This window comes from Phlebotomus papatasi, chromosome 1 (genome assembly GCF_024763615.1).
Source record: "Phlebotomus papatasi isolate M1 chromosome 1, Ppap_2.1, whole genome shotgun sequence".
Classification (NCBI taxonomy): Eukaryota; Metazoa; Arthropoda; class Insecta; order Diptera; family Psychodidae; genus Phlebotomus; species Phlebotomus papatasi.
This window is the reverse complement of record NC_077222.1, coordinates 73,155,146-73,174,060: the sequence shown is the minus strand read 5'-3', so window position 1 is coordinate 73,174,060 and position 18,915 is coordinate 73,155,146. Positions and strand designations below refer to the sequence as shown.

The window sequence follows — 18,915 nt, the reverse complement described above, 5'->3', positions numbered from 1 at the left end:
ATAATATTGTAGATAATAAAAAAACGAAGGTACAGGCAACTCTTTTTTTTATTTCACAAAGATGTAATATTTTTTACCATGGGTTTCGAACATATTTTTGCGGGAAATTAAAACTCTCCAAAAGTAAACATAACCTCATTCGATATGGATGAGTTTCTGAATTTAAATTGGTAAGAAATTCATTATTTTATTTTAATTCATTGTTCTCTCAAATTATTTTACTTCTGGTTAGGTCAAAGAAGTACCCTAAACAGCTGAGAACAAGGGGAGATGTTTATTCTGCAGCATTTTCCGATGATGAATGTGATGTTTACGTTTGTCACATGAAAGAAATCGATCCGCAATACTATGAGAGATATAGAAATCAATCAGAAATTATTCAACAAACTCCACCAAAGAAGGATGCTACCGGTAAAGTGAGTCCGAGGACAGTAGCTACTGAAAACAGTCCACAGAAAGACAATGAATTGCATCTATTCAGGAAATTTCCCACAAAATCGAAGATGGACGAGGAGATTCACATGAGTTGTATACGATATCTCAAGAGTCTGGAAGATCCTGATGAATGTGCAGAGTCTCAAATTAATCACTCTGATCAAGAAAAATATCTTTCCTGTGAGGAAATCAGAAAGCAAGAAAAGACTGAATTCTATGAATTTGTAAAGAATTACTTCATGACTCATTTGAGGCAGAGAATTCTCAAGATTGATGTTGGCATGGAGAATATTTTGATTGAGATATGGCAGAGGGATGTGGAAGATGTAAAGAAGAAACAACAGCAAAATTACCAGCTACAGACAGCACTTCCTCTGGATTATTGCCTGCCGGAAAACGCCGAAGTACATTTGGAAAATCAGGAAGAAGCCCTACGACTGGGAGTTGTACCACGGATGATATACGACTTTTCTGCTACTGAAACCCTAAAACTTGAACAGAATCCTGAAAAATTGAAGAGCTACATGGGATTTAATGCAAATTTCAAAGGCACTGAGGATGAAAGAGCTTTGGAAAGAATTGCTCAAAAAGATGAGATTGATATCATTTTGCCTTTGGACAGCATTGAAAAATTTGTAAATGGCATTAAACTCTCTTGGAATATCCTCTTCAGGATACAAGAAAGTGGATTGAAAAAGCTGTGTATAGTAGAATCCCCTCTACCTCCTTTAAATATGGACACAAAGCATAGAAATGCAGAAATTCTGACATACTCCTTCGAAATGGAAGTATTGGAGGAATCTCTACAAGAATCTCCGTTATTGGAAACCCCAAATGTTTCGGAAACTGTGACAGAAAATTCTGAAACCTTTTCAAAATTTCCAAAAGACTTGGATTCAGATAGCGACGATGAAGGTCAATTAATCATAGATGAATCTGTGGAGGAGGAGCTTACCGAAGAGACCCAATCAGCCACTCAAGAAGCCCATAAAGATTCAACTCCTGAGAAAATATTAAATATTCCAAGTCCCGTGAAGAGCCGAAGAAGAGCACAGAACAGTGTGTTCAGAAAATGTTCTTTGACTTCCGGCAAGGAAGTTTGTAGAATCCTGGTAAAGTTCCATCAGGATGGAGTGGTTTTGGGTGATGACGGAGAGGAAGCCATAAATTTCTCCCTGAAAATCGAATATCAAACGGAATTTGGAGCTGAAGAAATGACCATTGAAGAGCTAATCCGAGAATGGTGTCAACAAACTTTCAATCCCAACAGCAGAACTCTACGCATCCGAATAGATTTTCAGACACTAAAAATCCTATCAGTGAAGGAAATTTCCCTAAAGGACATCGAAAAAGATCTACAGAGACTTCATGGAATATCTTCAAAAAAATTACTTCAAAGACTCTGGGGAATCTTGAGTGTCATGAAAAATTTTCCCGTCCAAAACTACCTTATGCACCATGAATCAGTCCATGACAAAAAAGTCAAGATCTACGCCAGCAGAGAAACAGGCGAACACGACAAGAATTTCCTTCAGCTCTCTCAGCTTTTTGCCAAAGTAGATTTTAGGAGGAAACCCCTTCTGGAACAGCACGATTGGATTCCAATCGACGATCAGGAAGTCACAATACTCCATGAACAGAAAAATGTCATGCCATGTGCATTTCCTCATTGGGGAAAGGCTGAGAGTGTTAATATTTGGAATGAGAAGAAAAACCTCATAGAAAAGTATGAAGCGAGGATGAAGGCAAAGACTGAAGCTAAACTCTTGCAAGAGAGAAAAATTAAGAGTGAGAAAAACCGGAAGAAAAAACTAAAGAGGCAACAGGTAAAGCAACAAAAAGCAAAGGAAAAAAGTGAAGAATTCGCAAAAAAATGTAAGTATTCTATTAAAGTTCTATGATTAGAAATTATTCTAACAAATTTAAAAGATAAACCGTGAAACGGTTTAAGGTCTTTTTATGTTTCGTGTTTCATATTTCATGTTTTGTCACATATTTCATGTTTCATATTTCGTGTTTTATGTTTCATATTTCGTGTTTTATGTTTCATATTTCATGTTTTAAATTGGGTTTTCCAAATGATGCAGAAGGCTACCAAAGGGATCAATTTTTTTTTAGAATGTCTTAAGTTTTAGAAACAACAAAGAAAATATGATAAAAACTCTCTAAAGAAGATTTTTTTTTCAAAATCTGACTAAACAAAATGTTCCGAGGGAGTTAAATTACAAGTTTAAAAAAGATCGACATCTAGATATTTTATTTCAATCAAACCAATAATTAAGGTAAAGTGCCCTCGAGTCGACCGGTTCCTCGACTCGACCGGTGGTCAATATTTGAATGTTTCAATGGTGAATTTCTATAAAATTGTCACTGATTCGTATTTATTTATGAAATAATTGACCTATTGATGTTAGATCATACGCCAAACATTAGTGCAAATATAAATAAATTGAATAAATAACTCTACCGGTCGAATTGAGGAACCGGTCGACTTGAGGGCACTTTACCTTATATATATATAGCGTCGGTCCGAATAAATACAAAACTCATAAAATTTTCAAAGACATTGTATAAATGATCAGTAAAAAATTAAAATTGAGTAGTAACAAAAAATTGAAACAGTGATATTAGGGGAGATTGGGGCAAAGTCACAAATCGAAAATTTTAAAATGCAATATCTTCCAAGATAAATAAGAGAGCGGCTTTAATTTTTTTCCATAGATAGCCTCCATAGGTCTTCTTCAATGTCGTAAGTTTGTTAGAATTTGAACAAGGAATTTAGAAAATAAAAAATGTCGAAATTTTTAGCACTATTTTTGAAATATTTTCCGTGCAGAAAATATCAATTATTAGGTACTTATATTAAATTTGATGCACTGGTGAATATTTCCCAAATTATCTGGATATTCTTTGAATACGAATCGGCTATCTATTTTAGAAGTTTACAAAGACTTTTCTCCAGAAATCCTTTTGTTAAAAACGACCACTTGGGGTAAAAAGTAACAAAAGTTATGGAGCAAAAAGTAACAAAAACCGAAACAATTTCTGATGTCCCATGGTGAAAAGAAACGTCAATGCTATGTGTCGCCGCTTGTTGTTTGCATTGGTCAAACGATTTGCAGTCTTTTGTGTGTTTTTTGTAAAATACCTTAAAATGCGCTTTTTCTCGCTCAGATAGAGAAAACGGTGTTTTACAAAGGTGTAAAAGAATAAATTTCCTACGAAAATATGTAATCTAGGTATTTTACTTAAATTCACGAAATGCCGTAATAAAGCGAATCGAAATGTGATAGTATCTTATGCCTGATACTATTTGCCCCAGCTTTTGAGAATGATCACAAAATTACCTTTTAAAAAACGGCTCGATAAATATATTTCCTTACAAAATAGAAGAAAATGACTTTCACAGAGTTATAGAGCGGTAAATTTCCTATAAAATTGTGCTAATTAGAAATTTTGGAGGTGCTCGGGTAGCTTGTAAAAAAATAAAATATCCGTTTTGTGACTTTTTGCCCCAGTCTCCCCTATCGTGCAAATTTTGGCAAAGGGAAAATAAAGGGCTTTTCATTCTATCTGTAACAATTTTAAATGTTAAATATAAATTAATCCCATTTTTGAAAAGATTTATGTTTTTTACTGGCCATAATCAGATATTTTACTGCTCATTTTTATTTTTTTACTGTTCATTTTGAATTTTTGACTGCTCGTTTGTTTTTTGCCTTATAGACAAATGATCCTTAAGGATTTTGAAATATAGCATAGTTTTTTCGAACCTACCAAAACTGATTTACAACTGAATCAAAAAACAAATGATCCGTACCTAAGGGTTAGTTCTCGAGATAGAATAGAAAAAAACGGATTTAGAATCAAGAATGTTCAAAATATTACTCTGTGATAACGAGATCAGTCGGGGCATATTCAACATAACAATAGCTGCATCATGAAAAAATCAGAATTAAAATTCGAAATGATTTGAACAATCCGAGCAACAAAAATTTACGGATAAGTCCGATTTCATTACCAATTTTGTAAATATAAAAACATATTACAATAGCCCCTTCATTACAATTTAGTTTAGATAAAAAAAAACAAATTAATTGCATAAACTTACCGAGTGATTTGAAGTCCTAATTAAAAACGTAAGATTCCCCAGAAGAGCTATGCAAGCCATTGTGAGAAGGCGTCGACCTCGAGACAGACCTAGGACAAGGTGGTTGAATCAAATTCAAAATCTTGCCTTGGAGCGCCTTGAGATCGAACCCGAACATCTTCCTGAAGTGACGGAGAATCGAAAGGCGTGCACTACTAAACTAGATGATGATGATATAAATACAGTAGACTCTCACTCAATCGGCTCTTTTTCAATCGGGCGACAAATTTTGTTGACAATTTTCACGTTTAATTATGAAGCTAATTCGCTGAAATTCGCTCTAGTTCTTCCTATTTTATTGTGATTCTTTATAATTGAGCGCTTTTTGTGGAATTTACAAAGGCTTTGACGCTCAATTTTATCGCTAAACCGGATGACATTTTGCCCCAAATACCCAATTGAGAGAGAGTCTACTGTATAAATCTTTAAAAAAAATCCTAATTAAAGGCTAATTCGTATTGTCCAATATAGTGAGAGATCTTTAATTTTATGGTGTCAAATTTCTTTAACCCTTTCAGGACGAGTAGGTCACTGAAAACTTTCTAAGCCTTTCGACACTAAAAACTAGAAATAATGTGGCTGACACATTTACGGCTAAAGTCCAGAAACGACTAAGCTCGTTCTCGCTCGTTCATAGCCAAGAGTTTCTGACACGCTACGAATGTCCCGTAACATTTACTGGCATTCACTAAACATGAATTTGTAACTATTAAAATGAAACTATTTGTAAATAATTATTGTTAATTTCATTTTTTGTGAAATGGAATCCTCTCGCAACTTAGTCAAATTCCGCGATTCTAGTGAATAATTCTAATTTGAGTTGTGACGTAAATTTACAAAGTGTCATTTTCAAGAAAATACACCCGTATTTCTGTGAATATATCTACATAAAAGCCTTCAACACTGATGTTTTGTGAGTGTCAGTAAAACCGTAACCGCGTTTGTAGTGTGTAAAATGGTCTTCGGAGCAGAGATTTAGCCCAGTTCCGGAAGGTCTAGTCTAAAGTACTAAAATAGCAACCAATTTAGAATTCAATAGATCAGTGGCTCTTAATAATCCAATCCAAAGTTAAATTTTTCCAAAAATCTTTACTAATAGGAAATTATAGCAGTAAAAAAGGTCTGAAGCCCGTATAATATGGGCTTCAGACCTAGGCTTAGCCATATGGCTCAAATTCTCTAATTTCTTATTGGTCAAGATTTTCTGGAAATCTTTGGATTTTCTATTATAGATTCTGAAAAATCTATAAAACGGGTTGCTGTTGAAGGGAAAGTTTTGAAACCCTCGGGAACTGGGCTAAACCTCTGGTCTGAAGCCCATATAAAAGGATCTGACTTGGCTATATACGAGCTTAGTCGTCTTTAGACTTTAGTCGTAAGTGTGTTTATCTTAGAACGAGAAATCTTTAATTTTACCCAAGGGCTGACTCACTTTCATTTTCATTGAAGTTTTTTGATTTCTCGGGTTTCGCGAAACAATTTATTAGGTTTCTCGAAGAATTTTTTGAGTTTCTCAGGTTTCGCGAGGCAATTTTTAGGTTTTTTTTTAGTTTCACGAAACAATTTTTGAGTTTTTTTGTGGGTTTCGTGAAATGTTTCTCGGACAATTTGATACTTTTCTCACATTATTCACATTACTAAATACCCTCTTGATTAATTAAAAGAAAAATGAAAATTTTATTAAAGCAAATTTCTGAATTTCAGTGGCTCAATCTGGAGATATTACCGTTCCTTCCTGGTTTTTCGACGAAGATGGTCGTGTCAAAGTCAACAAGGATTCAACCTAACTGCAAGAAATTGTAAGAGAATTGGAGTAAAACAGAATTTTTGTACATGAGTTCAATATAATATATTGACAAATGCCCGTTCATGAAGATTAATTGTCTTAAAGCATGATTATACAATTCTTGGTTTTCACCAGTTTTTTTTTCCTCACAAAAAATGCAATTTCTTAAATAGCTCATATCCTTGCCAATTCAAATTCTCAGTTCTTTGCTCTATACAATATGCATATACTCTAAAAATGAAACTAAATGAGAAATTAACAAAAAAGGAACACCTCACACGCAGAATATTTATGTGAGAATCTTATGGTTAAAAGACACATAATTTTTTTTTAGTTTGTAATACTTTTTCATTACAAACTTGTGTAAAGTTCTTTTAAAATTGATATTTTGTTATCTGCACGAAATATATTACAAATGGAGGACTCGTGAATAGATGAAATGAGATCGCTCTTAGCGATTTCGACCTGAAAATCAATATAAAACAATTTTAGAGTCTTTTGACGATAATTTTCTATAAAACGTAAGAAAAAACTCACGAATTCTTGGTGAATATGAACGAGATCGACTTCGGTGTCTTCTACGACGATATGGTGATCGCCTATCCGAGTATCGAGATCCTCTCTCCCTTTCATAGTAATCACTGCAAATGGGCACTTGAGCTTAGTTTTTATCTCGTGTGTGTTGCTTCATTTCATTTTTTCTAAAGTCCAAGTGAAAATCTATTCATTTATTCAGGAATTTTCAGTCTTGAACTTCACAAATCTTTTTAAAGGAACTTTAATTTCTCCTTTTTTTCAATTCACTATGGAAAATTCAAACTTTTCTTGCCTTGTGTCTTCATACAAAATGTACAGCTCTTACACAAAAAAAAAGATAGAACATGTTGCAATGATTTAAAAATTGAGTATAGGTATATTACATCGAAAAAATCGAATTTTTTCTTAGCTTTTTTTCTTGAAACTATATTAAAAACAAGTCATAAGCCCACGTAAGCTTATGGTAGCTGAGATTCATTACAGGTTATAAGCTTGTCTGGGCTTATCACTGGTCATTTTCTATTTTAAATAGTCCGAGTGGGGAAGGCCAACAAAAGAAAAAAATAATTGAAATCGGTTAATATACATTAGAGATAGAGTCCGGTCCATATTGATATAGTAAGGGTCGGGGTACAGTGAGTTTGAGTAGGAACGGATGGGACCTATTATTAGAAAGATCTCGATCTCATACACAATAATATACTAAAATTTCATATAAATGGCTTCATAATGGCTCCGGCACACCTTTTAGATCAGGAAAATTTCATGAAGTCAAAATTCGAAACCCTTTCTTTCTCACATGTTTTGCATATGACTATCTCATTCTTTCGCATACCAAATTCGATTGAGTTAAATTGAATTTAAAGTGATGTTTAAGAGAAGAAGAAGAGTGCGAGAGAATGAGATAGACATATGCAAAACATGTGAGAAAGAAATGGATCCGAAAGTCGACTTCATGAAATTTTCTTGATCTAAAACGTGTGCCGGAGCCATAAACAGCGAAAATACGGTTCGGTCAATACATTTTTGGTTATAGGTCAGGTCAGGGAATATCGAGGGAGGAGTGCGACCCACCGTTGGAAAGGTCTTGACCTCAGCTACAACATATTAAAATTTAAAGAAAAAGCATCGTCTAGTTTTCAAAATATTTGAGATCGATTAATCAGAAATCAATTTTTGATTGGGCACTTCGATTAAATCGTATGAAATTGGGGTGTCACAAGGGTTGTAGTACTACACGAGAGCTTTCTAAAACACCAACATTTTTCAAGTTCTAACGGTGCTATCACACTAGGATTTTTCACAATTTAATTTTAAATTGAACTCAGCAAAATATAGTATTAAAATTGCGAAAACCACTTGAAATTTTTCATAGCCAGGCAGGACACATTTTTGCGAGAAATTTGCTAAATTAAAAAAAGCCGCGCAGATTGCCAGTTGTTTTATTTTGTCATTTGTGATTTTGTTACATTATTAGAAAAATGAGTGAGTTCAGTGGTGGGGAAGAAATTTTCCTACTTTTTGTAGGATACATGTTCAATAAAAATGCGTAAAAGGAAGAGATTGTGGACCAGGAAATGGATCCAAGAGAAATCTGTCCACAGATTCATTGAAAAGATGTATAATGATATCGCAATTGGTGATTTTTTTGGACACAACAATTTTCTTCGTATGGCTACTGAAGAATTTAAGGAACTACTTCACATAGTTGGACCTCACTTGCAGAAACATCGGAAATGAGGGTGCCTATATCGCCTAAAATTGGAATTGTTGAGCAATTTTAACATTTTAATTTGCTGAGTTGAAATTAATTTGTGCAACCACATTTATGCTATTTTAGCATATTTAAACATGTTTTGGTGGACCAAGTATTAGTTTGTTTATATCAATAAATAAATGAAAATCTATAAATTCAAACGATTTTTAATGCAAAATAACGCATAGGAATTCATCTGAAAATTAAATTGAATTTACAAATTGAAAAAAATCTTGATATGGCCATTTGAAAATTGAATTTGTGACCCCTTCTAGCTCGGGTCAAGGGGGTCGGGGGGGGGGGCTTATTTTTTTTAATATAGTCCCCGGCGAGTGGCCTTCACAGTTGAAGCCAATTTCTTACTTTCACTGGGAATTTTTCTGCACTCGTGATCGTTATGCTAAATATTTAAAAAGTGAGTTTTTCCGTATTATAAGATACCTTTCCGTATGGAGGGATAAATTAATATACTAAATTTTTGTTTAAATAAATTTTTTCCTTGGAGCACTGTGAGCTGAATCCGAGATCAATTTAGGAATTGGCTTCAAATAGCTCCATATAAAAAGGCCAACTCGCCAGGCGCTTGTTTTTAATCGAAAGGTCTTGGGCCCATTTATAACATACTAAAATTTGAGATCGATCGATGCCATAGGGGTTTTCACCATAGGCCATTAACATTGTAGTGCTATTTCCAAAATTTGAAAAAATGTGCTGAAAACATTGGTTTTTCAGCAAGGTTGGTTCGTCTTAACTTGGGAGTTATTAAGCTTAAAAAGCCGGATGGACGAACGACCGGATCGTCAAGAATAAAATTTAATCATTATATATTCGTTATTAGGGAGTGGCGTAAAATATTTTAGCAAAGTTTGAGTCCGATCAAGTGACATGAAATTTTGTTAGGACTACAATAAGTGTTTTTTTTAGAGGAAACTTAAAAGATCTTTCAAATCTAATCTTTTCGATCATCGAAAGTTTAGAAGTCTTCCGATCATCGAAGTTTGCTTGATATGACTCTTTATATTAAAAATTCAATTTAAAATCGAAGATGCACGCATACCGAGGTTTTCTAAAAAAAGAATCTCAGCTACCATAAGCCTGTCTGGGTTTAACACTTTCTTTTTCCGAATTAAACCCCACACAAAAAAATATTTTGTAAAATTGTTCGTAAATGTTTGTGAATTCCTATGGGGGCTTACGAAATGCTCGAAAATCGTATAACCCTCAAACAAGTTGGTAAAAACTTCTACGTTTTTCACGAACATTGTTCGTAACATGATCATTTAACGAGCATTTTTTGTACTTTTACAAACATTTGTTCGTAAATGTTCGTGAACACACAAAAAATGTTCGTAAAATTTTGTCATTTGTTCGTATTTTTTGTTTATCTGACGAATATTTTACATTTACGAACAAATGACAAAATTTTACAAATATTTTTTGTGTGTTTACGAACATTTACGAACAAATGTTTATAAAAGTACAAAAAATGTTCGTCAAATGATCATTTTACGAACAATGTTTTTGAAAAAAGTAAAAAATTTTACGAACTTGTTTGTGGGTTATACGATTCACGAACATTTCGTAACTCCCCCATAAGAATTCACAAACATTTACGAACATTTTTACAAAATATTTTTTTTCTGTGTATAGGAGGCATCATTTTTATTTGATTTAGAGTATATTACACTGTGCAACAATTTTGAACTTTTTTTGTCCCTGGGTTCTCATGCTATTTTTTCTATTGCTAGGGTCAAATGATTTACGAAAATACTTATCATTTTGATTTCATTTGGATTTTGCGACTGGAATCTAGGCAAAACCGTTTTTGTCGTTTTTTGATACTTGGGTGCCTATATCTCCGATTCTGCTGAACCGATTTATTTCTCACTATGGAATAATTTGGTCTCCTTTACATGCCCGACAAATCCTCTGAACAGATGAAGTTCGTACAACTGACACCAGGGGCGCTGTAGTCTCATAAATGTCAGAAAACATGGAAAAATCGAACTTTTTAGCAAATTTAATCAAAAATTTCTCGAAAATTAGGACTGTTCCTAACAATCTGTTTTAAGGGTTTGATAGAGAATTTAATCAGCTACATTTTCGTCCATGTACAACTTTTGTCTCAGATTGTTTTTTAACCTCGATATTGAGGTTCAAACGGAAAACGAGCACTCAGCCAACTAAAGAAAAACTTCACAATTTCGAGTGTTATTGTTTTTTTTTCTCGCAATTAGGCAGTACAAGCTATTATTATATTATTTAATACTAAAATTTATTTATTTAATTTAGCTTTTATTATATTATTTAATACTTAAAAAATCAAAATGATAAGTATTTTCGTAAATCATTTGACTCTAACAATAGAAAAAATAGCATGAGAATCCAGGGACAAAATCATCTTTGCAGTGTTATTGGATTCACTTGAACTGAATCGATTATGAAAATAAACAAAGTTGATTTAAAAGGCAGTACTTACTCATTTCTGCGACTACGATCTCGATTCTCTCGTCCTCTGCCCGTTGGTTGTCCCATGTAGACTCCTGGAGTTGGAGTATGAGGTCTCTGAGTAATGGAATAATCCACTCGAATACGTCTCCCATCGAGTTCCATTCCTGAGCAATTATCCTTTGCCACTTTGGCATCATCAGCATTGGCAAAGTAGACAAAACAGAAGCCCCGTGAACATCCCGTCTGCAACGAAAACAAATCCCCTATAATTAAAATCTACTCTGGAATAGAGATTGAGAGAAAATGTTCCGGAATGCCTTTAATGAAAACCCAATTGAAACTCTTAGCAAGCCATGAGTGTGGATATCATTCTAAATTTTCCGGATATTTATCTACCCAAAATCAGATAATCTCGCGTATGTGGTTTTCAACTTCCCGGCTAACTCATCACTGGGAAGTTGAGGGGATTCTGGGGGAAATATTTTGTATTATTGAATTAGGAATTACCATTGCATCCATAATTATTTGAGTACGGTGTATTGTTCCAAATTTGGAGAAAATTTGATAAATCTGGTCTTCAGTTGTTGCATCACTGAGTCCAAAGACTCCTAGACATCTGGACTTTGGGGGATGATCCTGTGAATTGACCTGGTTCTATGTCATTTATAATCACATCCAATTGATTTGCATCAGCACTTACTCGACTTGCTACGTGTCTGCGACGAGAGGAATTGGGGCTCCTGGAATAGGAGCGCTTCCTATCGTGGCGGGACGGTGACCTGCTTCTGTAGCGCTTCTCAGAACGAGACCGTGAACGTGAGCGAGATCTGTAGCGGGCTCGACTGCGGGAAGACGATTTGCGGGACTTCCTGTAGTCGCCATTCTCTCGCGATGAACCAGCTCGAGAGATATAGTGTCGTTCCTCGCTGGGACTTCTTGACATTGAGTTCTGGAAAATGGGAGAAAAGGGTAATTTAGTTATGAAATTGTTTTATATTTTTTTTCACTTATTTGTACTTTTTGGTCAGATGTCATGAGTAAGATTTTGGACTCTTTTTTTCCTCAAGGACACTCACTGTCTAACCCTTTCCCTTTAGCTGAGATATTGAACTAACGAAGGGATTGTTTGATCGATCAGATAGGTGTGCTTCTTCAAGGCAAGGAAAAAAAAAACAAAAGAGAACCTTGGGGACAAAATGCATCGCAGTCTTTGATGCACTTTTTCGCCATGGCGACCGCACAGCAAGCCGGTTGTTTGGGAATTTTATTTGCAAACTCAATTGAATTTTCTGAACTTACCTTATAGTAGGTACGTGTACTCATCACAATGTAGCTATTTTAGTGGGAAAAACTATTATGAGATGTGTGAAAAATGAGAGAAAATTGGCTTTTTTGGCTCTAGAGATGCAAAAATTTACAAAAACACACTAGTGACATTTCGAAAATGGCTGCGTATCTCGGATGTGTATGCACATTTTTTCGAAATCTCCATAGGGTGCGCTGAGCAGTGTGTAAAATGTCAGAGGACACTGTGGTGGTGTTTGTGGAAAAGTCTAGCAAATTTTTAATAAATTGTGTACTATTTTGGCCAAAACACCTCAACAACATGTAATGGGGATGTTTGTGGATGGCATGTGATGAAATACAATTTGGAATATTGGTGAAAATCCGTGGAATTTTGGCCCTAAAAAGTCGCCTACGCAAGTTAATCCAAAGAAAAGTGGAAGGAAAACCTTTTGGTTTTGGTGTTTTAGTTAGGACACAGTGGGAAAGTTACAATCAAATTGATTGGACGCCTTTTGGATTTTTTGCACCTGTTTCTACGGATATCTCAGCTGGAAAGTGATCCGGAGGCGAAAGAGGTATAAATATTTCATATTCAGCATATCGATTATGTGAACAGTGTGGAGTGGTGACGACAAGAACACCCGCCTCCTCACTTTTTTTTTCCTCATTCTCTCTCGGGTGTGCATATAGTCCAGAGTCCTTGGACTACCTTGACACATCTCCCCATTTGATTCAGCCTTACATAATTGGATTTGATACCGAGTCACAATACTCACAATAGTTTTATTTTTCTACCTCCCTGTGTCATTGGCCACTAATTGAAGGGTTAGCAATTGATTTTCGATTGGCAATTGAGTGTGGTCTCTTGTCTTCTTGGCAATTGAGGAAATTGTGGCGCGCCAAGAGCGTCAGCAAGAGATGTTGTGACGTAAATGGGGAGAGAGGAAGACGTAACGACCAAATTGAAGATAATTTTGCATTCTATTTTTCTTTTTCTTGGGCCTCTCTGGGGGGGGACACACCATATCAGGAGGAATCATGGCACAGCCTGAGGAGAATGACAGTCTCTCACCTGCCGACGAGACAAATATCTTTATCAATCCGGCCGATGGTTTGCCCAATCAGCATCCAATACAGCATTTAGATTCAGATGATGAGAATGAAACCACAGATGCCGATACACTCGATGATCTGCCCACATCCATCATTGTTACCAATATTCATTCGGAGGTGTTTACGAATGAGGAACTCAAAGCTGATATGGAGAATCTCTTTCGTACCTTCTCCGAATCTGTCACATTTCACTGGCTCAAGAGCTTCAAGAGGCTCCGTGTGAACTTTGACTCAGCCATAGCGGCTGCCAGTGCAAGGTTACAATTGCATCAATATCAATTCTCAAAGTCAGTTATCAGCTGCTACTTTGCACAGCCCGTGACGCCAGTCTCACATAAGAATCTCCAGCCACCGGCTCCGGTGAAGCAATTCCTAATATCTCCGCCCGCCTCACCTCCAGCCGGCTGGGAGCCACGCGAGGAGAATGAACCACTTGTCAATCATGATCTCCTGGCTGCTCTGGCCAATCTCACACCCGGCGAGAGTCACGAGGTTCATCCACCCACCGAAAGTCAACCGGGCATAATTGTTCACACAGCACTCACGGCAGCAGCTGATTTGGCGCCTGTTGAGGCACCCAAGATGAAAATTATTCATACAAAGTGTCCGGAGAGGCAGTCGCCATAAATTTAATCCAAGGTTTGTGCATCACAATCTATTTTTTTTTCTTCTTCCTTTCCTTTCCCCACCTTCAAATACACCTATTTACTGTATTCTTTGGGTCGTGTTCATTTGGATAAGTAAAAAAAAGAAGAAGGAAAATAACGTGGAATTTGCAAATTATCTCTACGTGACTCTTTAGTTTATTCTCCCGCAAAAGAAATCGCCTCTCTCTGTCTATAGTGGTAATGTAACATTCTGGGAATAACGCCAATTTCGTTAGCTACAATCTTCTGGTAAAAATTTCTACTGTATTTGGTGAAAGAAAAATTAACTAATGTGCAATGGCTTGAAATTTTAAATATACACATCTCGTTTCATTTTAAAATAAACAAAAAAAAACTAAAATCCTGGTGGAAATAGAAAATAAAAATTACAAATATTTTTGTGAAAAGTTTAACCAAATAATTGAATTCTAAAACAATTTAAAAGTGTTTTTTTTTTTCAGTTTAGTAACTTTAAACAACTTCAACTTAGTTAAACAGGGGCTTTGAAACTTTCTCAGTCTTCTGCAATTACGTATTTTTTACTGTTAATATTATACTTTGCAAATTAATGATTCTCAGAATTTTTCTAAAAGTCTCATGTTATTTTACAAGTTTAAAAGTTTAAAATATTTGCCAAAGAAAGTTCTTGGGATTATCGTATTCTTTGAATGATGAAACGTACTTTCCAAATTAGACAACAAAATTATGGACATAAACTATAACCCAAAACACCAAAGTTTGTCTATAAAAATCTTGCAAATATTTTCCCACAGATAAGCAGAGAAAACAATAATAATAATAAAATATTTTAGATAAATTAGAATAACAAATTATACAGGTCCGAAACTTGCAACAGAATCATTCTTCAGTCAAATTTTTATTATGCATAAATATTTTGCAATTTCCTGATCATAAATTGATTCATCTTGTGAGATAGGAACATTCTGCGACAATTGCTTAATATTTGTTGCTTAGAGTGCATTAAACAGGTTTGAACAAGTTCGTAAATCAATAAGAAACTTGCTCAATAGTACAGAATTAATACATTAGAATTGGCAGATTTATCAGAGGAACCTGAGGCAAGGTCGAATATTAATTTTTTTTAGAGCTGCAAGAAAACTTGAGAGGTTTCTCTTTTACACTGAGAGAAATTCGAAAAAGTTAAAATAACATTCCGGAAATGTTAACTTTACCCTGCAATATTGATCCGAAATCGGTGTAAATATTATGCTTTTTAGGTGTATTATGGGTTAAAGTTACCCTTTTTCATGTTAATTTTACCCTTAAAAAGGTGTAAAATCAACATTAAAAAATGTAGATATATTTTTACACCTAAAAAGTGTTAAAGTTACGAGGAAAAAAAGTTAATCGCACCCTCTTTTTTTTCTCAGTGTAGGGGAGAGTGAGACAATCATGCAATTGAACTTTTTTTTAATTCAAACAGTTTATGTCCCCTTATGCCCTAGACACACTTACGACTTAAGCCGAGGTATGGCTTAACGTAATTATTATCAAAAAAAAAATATTTTAAAAATAAGGGAAGTGTACCACGGATCGGAATGTTAAGAGACGTGCTCCATATTTAGTTGAATATATGAGTTCCAAAACACTATTTGGTATTTTTTTTTACATGCCAATTGATATATTAGTGATCCATTTAATAATTTTCGTGTATTGACGCTTTTAATAATTACGGATAATTATAATATATAGGTGTAATTGTAAGGATGCAATATGTTCCGCGGATCTGAAGGGATTAAATAAGATGTTCCACGGATCGGCAGATGTTTTTGATGAGGATTCTCCTGCTTTCTTGGCATCTAGGGGAGACTGGGGCACATGTAACCATTTTCGATAGATGCGAATTTGAGGTGATTTTCCAAGGACACCGTAATTTTTTGGAAAATCTTTCTTAGCTAATGTTTTACCCTTGGGTATAGGCAATACATCGAAGGTAATGCGGATGCTGGAAAACAATTGAGTTTTCCATAAAAATAAAATTTGTGTCACCGTGCATTTTTCTCTTTTCACAAAATACCTGGGGTAGAAGTAAACACTTTCTGGGGAGGATGTAAACACCCTTTTTTCCACCCTTGAAATTAACTTTGCAACACTTTCGATTATTTTAATTACTTAAGAGATATATAAAGACTGCATATTTTTCAAAAAATCACGACACTTTTTACAAAGAATAATTAAAATAGCAAAAAAAAGTAAAGGCATGCATATCAAAGACATTTTTCAATGGAGTTTCCCCATATTTTGACATCATGTGACTTTTTATTGAACACAGCACCACCAATTTTTTTCATAATCTATGAATTATAGATATTTCGCATGAAGGTCAATTTCTCGCTCTTTTACCTACTCATTTTGTGAAATTGAAATTGCCTGTTTACATCTACCCCAAATGCTGTTTTCTGACCAATTATTAATTCTTTTGAAATAATGTGAATCTCAATTTCTCTAGTAAACGCATAAATATAATCCTAAAAGATGTAGGAAAGAACTTGTATTGCTACATTTCGATTATTTTACACAGTTTTTAATTTCCAGATGGAAATCCAAATGACCAAAATAATCGAAATATCAAAATTTTCGGGAAAAATGATTTTTATTTTTAAAGTATTAGGATTTTTTTGACCAATTCATCTGTGGACATACATCCCCATGGTATCTATGAATGCTTATGGGTTTTATCCTCTGGAGTCTTAAAATTAATGAAAAAAATCACAGTGTTTACAACTACCCCAGTTTACTACTGCCCCAGTTCCCCCTAAATCACTCTACAAGGCTTCATTGAAGCTTCTTTGTCATCCTTAAACTGTGTACTGTGTATTTACATGATACAATTTCTAAAATTGTTAAATTTAATGAAAGTTTCACTGGTAAATTTCTGTATCACAACAAAAACATCTAATAAAGGCTGTGAAGATGACAGCTGAGCGCGCTGAGTGCAATTTTCAACGATAAAATGTGCCGATTCGGGGAACTGATGAAAGAAACCTATTATTCGCAAAAAATAATTTATTTTCAATATTCCTTGCCGAAATAATTAAAAAAGTGTATTGATATTGATAGTGAAATTAGTCACTGAATATTCATTTTTTAATTAACACAGATTTGTAAATCATTTTAATCAAACCTAATTCCTCATTCTTGCAGACAAATTCTCGCGTGAAATATTAAGAAAGTGATGAATGGCGGATTTTTTGCTAAGACTCTGATACAGTTATTCAATAAATTTGGTAAATAATAGCAATTTTGTTTGAAACTCGACGAGAAAATTGGTTCTGTAAATTAAATATGAACTAAAGTGATGTATCTTGCTAAAGAAAATTACTAAAATACAGTGAATAATTTTCAAAAGTACATTTTATTTTGGGGTGACGATACGCGGGACAGCCTTCCAATCCGAGGAACACTGACGATCGCTGGTACATTTACCTTATGCGAAAAATATAATTTTCAATGCAATACCAGTTCAATGTAGCCCCACTTTCTCCCTTGAATTCATAGAGGTCTCATCCTTTGAAATGTAAATAAATTTAAAAAAAAAATCACATTGTTCATAGCTAATCCTGTGGTAGCCCAGTTTGCCCTATACCATAACATGTCTAAACTAAACTACATTATCCCATTATTACTTTTAATCCGACAAAATTCCAAAAAGAACAACCTCTTGGAAAAACAAGCCACACCTCGTTTACGACTAGAAAATTAATAAATTTTCGTTAACTCCTATATAATTATATTTATGGGAAGTTGAACTCATTCTGTGGTCAATTCATTTGATAAACAAAATAAATAAATTTATTAAAGCATAAATTCTGCATTATGACCAGCGCACAATAACTTTTGTTTGTAAACATGTTTTCAAAATTTCCCATCAGAATGAGCGAGATGACTAGATCTATATCTCACTCACTCTGCATGAAATGTTAAACACATGTTTACTAAACAAAAGTTATTGTGCGTTGGGCCTTAAAGAGCAAGTAGAATATTGCAAATACGAAATATTGTGAAAATTTTTGCTAATAATTTTTAATGCTTTACAGTTTACATTGAAAATTGAAAATTTTTGTTAGCTTTACGACTAATCCACGGACAGGATAGGGGAAAGTGCTCTCCCTTCGAACGTTCATGCCTTCGAATAATGTGAATTTTTTTTTCTTTTTTGTAAGAGATTTACACTAAACTATCACGGAATTACCAACAATTAATGATAATCCAACTAATATTTAATAGAAATGTATAAGTTTGTTAGGAAAACTAAAAGAAAATTCACATTATTCGAAGGCATGAAAGTGCGAAGGGAGAGTACTTTCCCCTATTACACTTTTTACTCATTAGAACAGTATACTAGAAATACTGAAGATAGAATGTTTATAATATTTTTGAATTCATTTTTTAAGGGTCTCTTTCTTCTCTTCTTTAAAGTTTTTGTAAGGGCCGGGCGTCTCTTGACATCCAAACAACCCATTTCTTAAGGGTCACTGAAATTAAATTATTTAATGTAACAAATTTCGGCCAGCTTGCAATTTCGACCACTTCTTTTGTTCGTCAAATTACCACGAATTTTTAGTTTTTCAATATTCTAGAGATCAGACAATGTAAAAAATGTTGCTTTGACGAATGAGATAATGTGACAAAGATTTTGGAAGAATTCCAGAAGGGGAAGACACTATAAGAATCAAGGTGGCCGAAATATTGCCCTAAGCCATGTCTATATTTTCATTCTAAAATGTAAGAA

General features: G+C 34.4%; 3 protein-coding genes across 9 annotated transcripts in view; 2 read left to right on the top strand and 1 right to left on the bottom strand.

Moving 5' to 3' along the window:
- The first annotated feature begins 76 nt into the window (after window positions 1–76).
- Window positions 77–6,453, top strand: LOC129800857 (uncharacterized). The gene is made up of 3 exons (XM_055845562.1): window positions 77–170; window positions 233–2,310; window positions 6,290–6,453. Exons 1-3 carry the CDS (start codon window positions 145–147, stop codon window positions 6,370–6,372), a joined length of 2,187 nt encoding a protein of 728 aa, XP_055701537.1. The 5' UTR covers window positions 77–144; the 3' UTR covers window positions 6,373–6,453.
- On the bottom strand, window positions 6,410–12,579 carry LOC129801360 (transformer-2 protein homolog alpha). Of its 6 annotated transcripts, none has more exons than XM_055846338.1 (6): window positions 12,415–12,579; window positions 11,816–12,064; window positions 11,623–11,751; window positions 11,144–11,358; window positions 6,909–7,012; window positions 6,410–6,836 (listed from the first exon to the last, which is right to left on the bottom strand). In XM_055846338.1, the coding sequence occupies exons 1-6, from the start codon at window positions 12,436–12,438 to the stop codon at window positions 6,823–6,825; spliced, it is 735 nt and encodes a 244-aa protein (XP_055702313.1). In that variant the 5' UTR covers window positions 12,439–12,579; the 3' UTR covers window positions 6,410–6,822. The 6 variants fall into 6 exon arrangements, with proteins under 6 accessions (XP_055702313.1, XP_055702279.1, XP_055702288.1 ...); XM_055846304.1 differs by having other exon boundaries at window positions 11,623–11,769; window positions 12,415–12,578; XM_055846313.1 differs by having other exon boundaries at window positions 11,623–11,763; window positions 12,415–12,578.
- Window positions 12,580–12,624: 45 nt separating this feature from the next.
- LOC129801397 (protein sarah) overlaps window positions 12,625–18,915 on the top strand; it is a 64,430-nt gene continuing 58,139 nt past the window's right edge. The window contains exons 1-2 of one of the 2 annotated variants that reach the window (XM_055846372.1): window positions 12,625–12,977; window positions 13,433–14,154. In XM_055846372.1, the coding sequence (XP_055702347.1) occupies window positions 13,441–14,142 (702 nt within the window). In that variant the 5' untranslated portion in view covers window positions 12,625–12,977; window positions 13,433–13,440 and the 3' untranslated portion in view covers window positions 14,143–14,154. The remainder of the gene's footprint in view (window positions 12,978–13,432; window positions 14,155–18,915) is intronic. The other variant, XM_055846380.1, reaches the window with a different exon arrangement.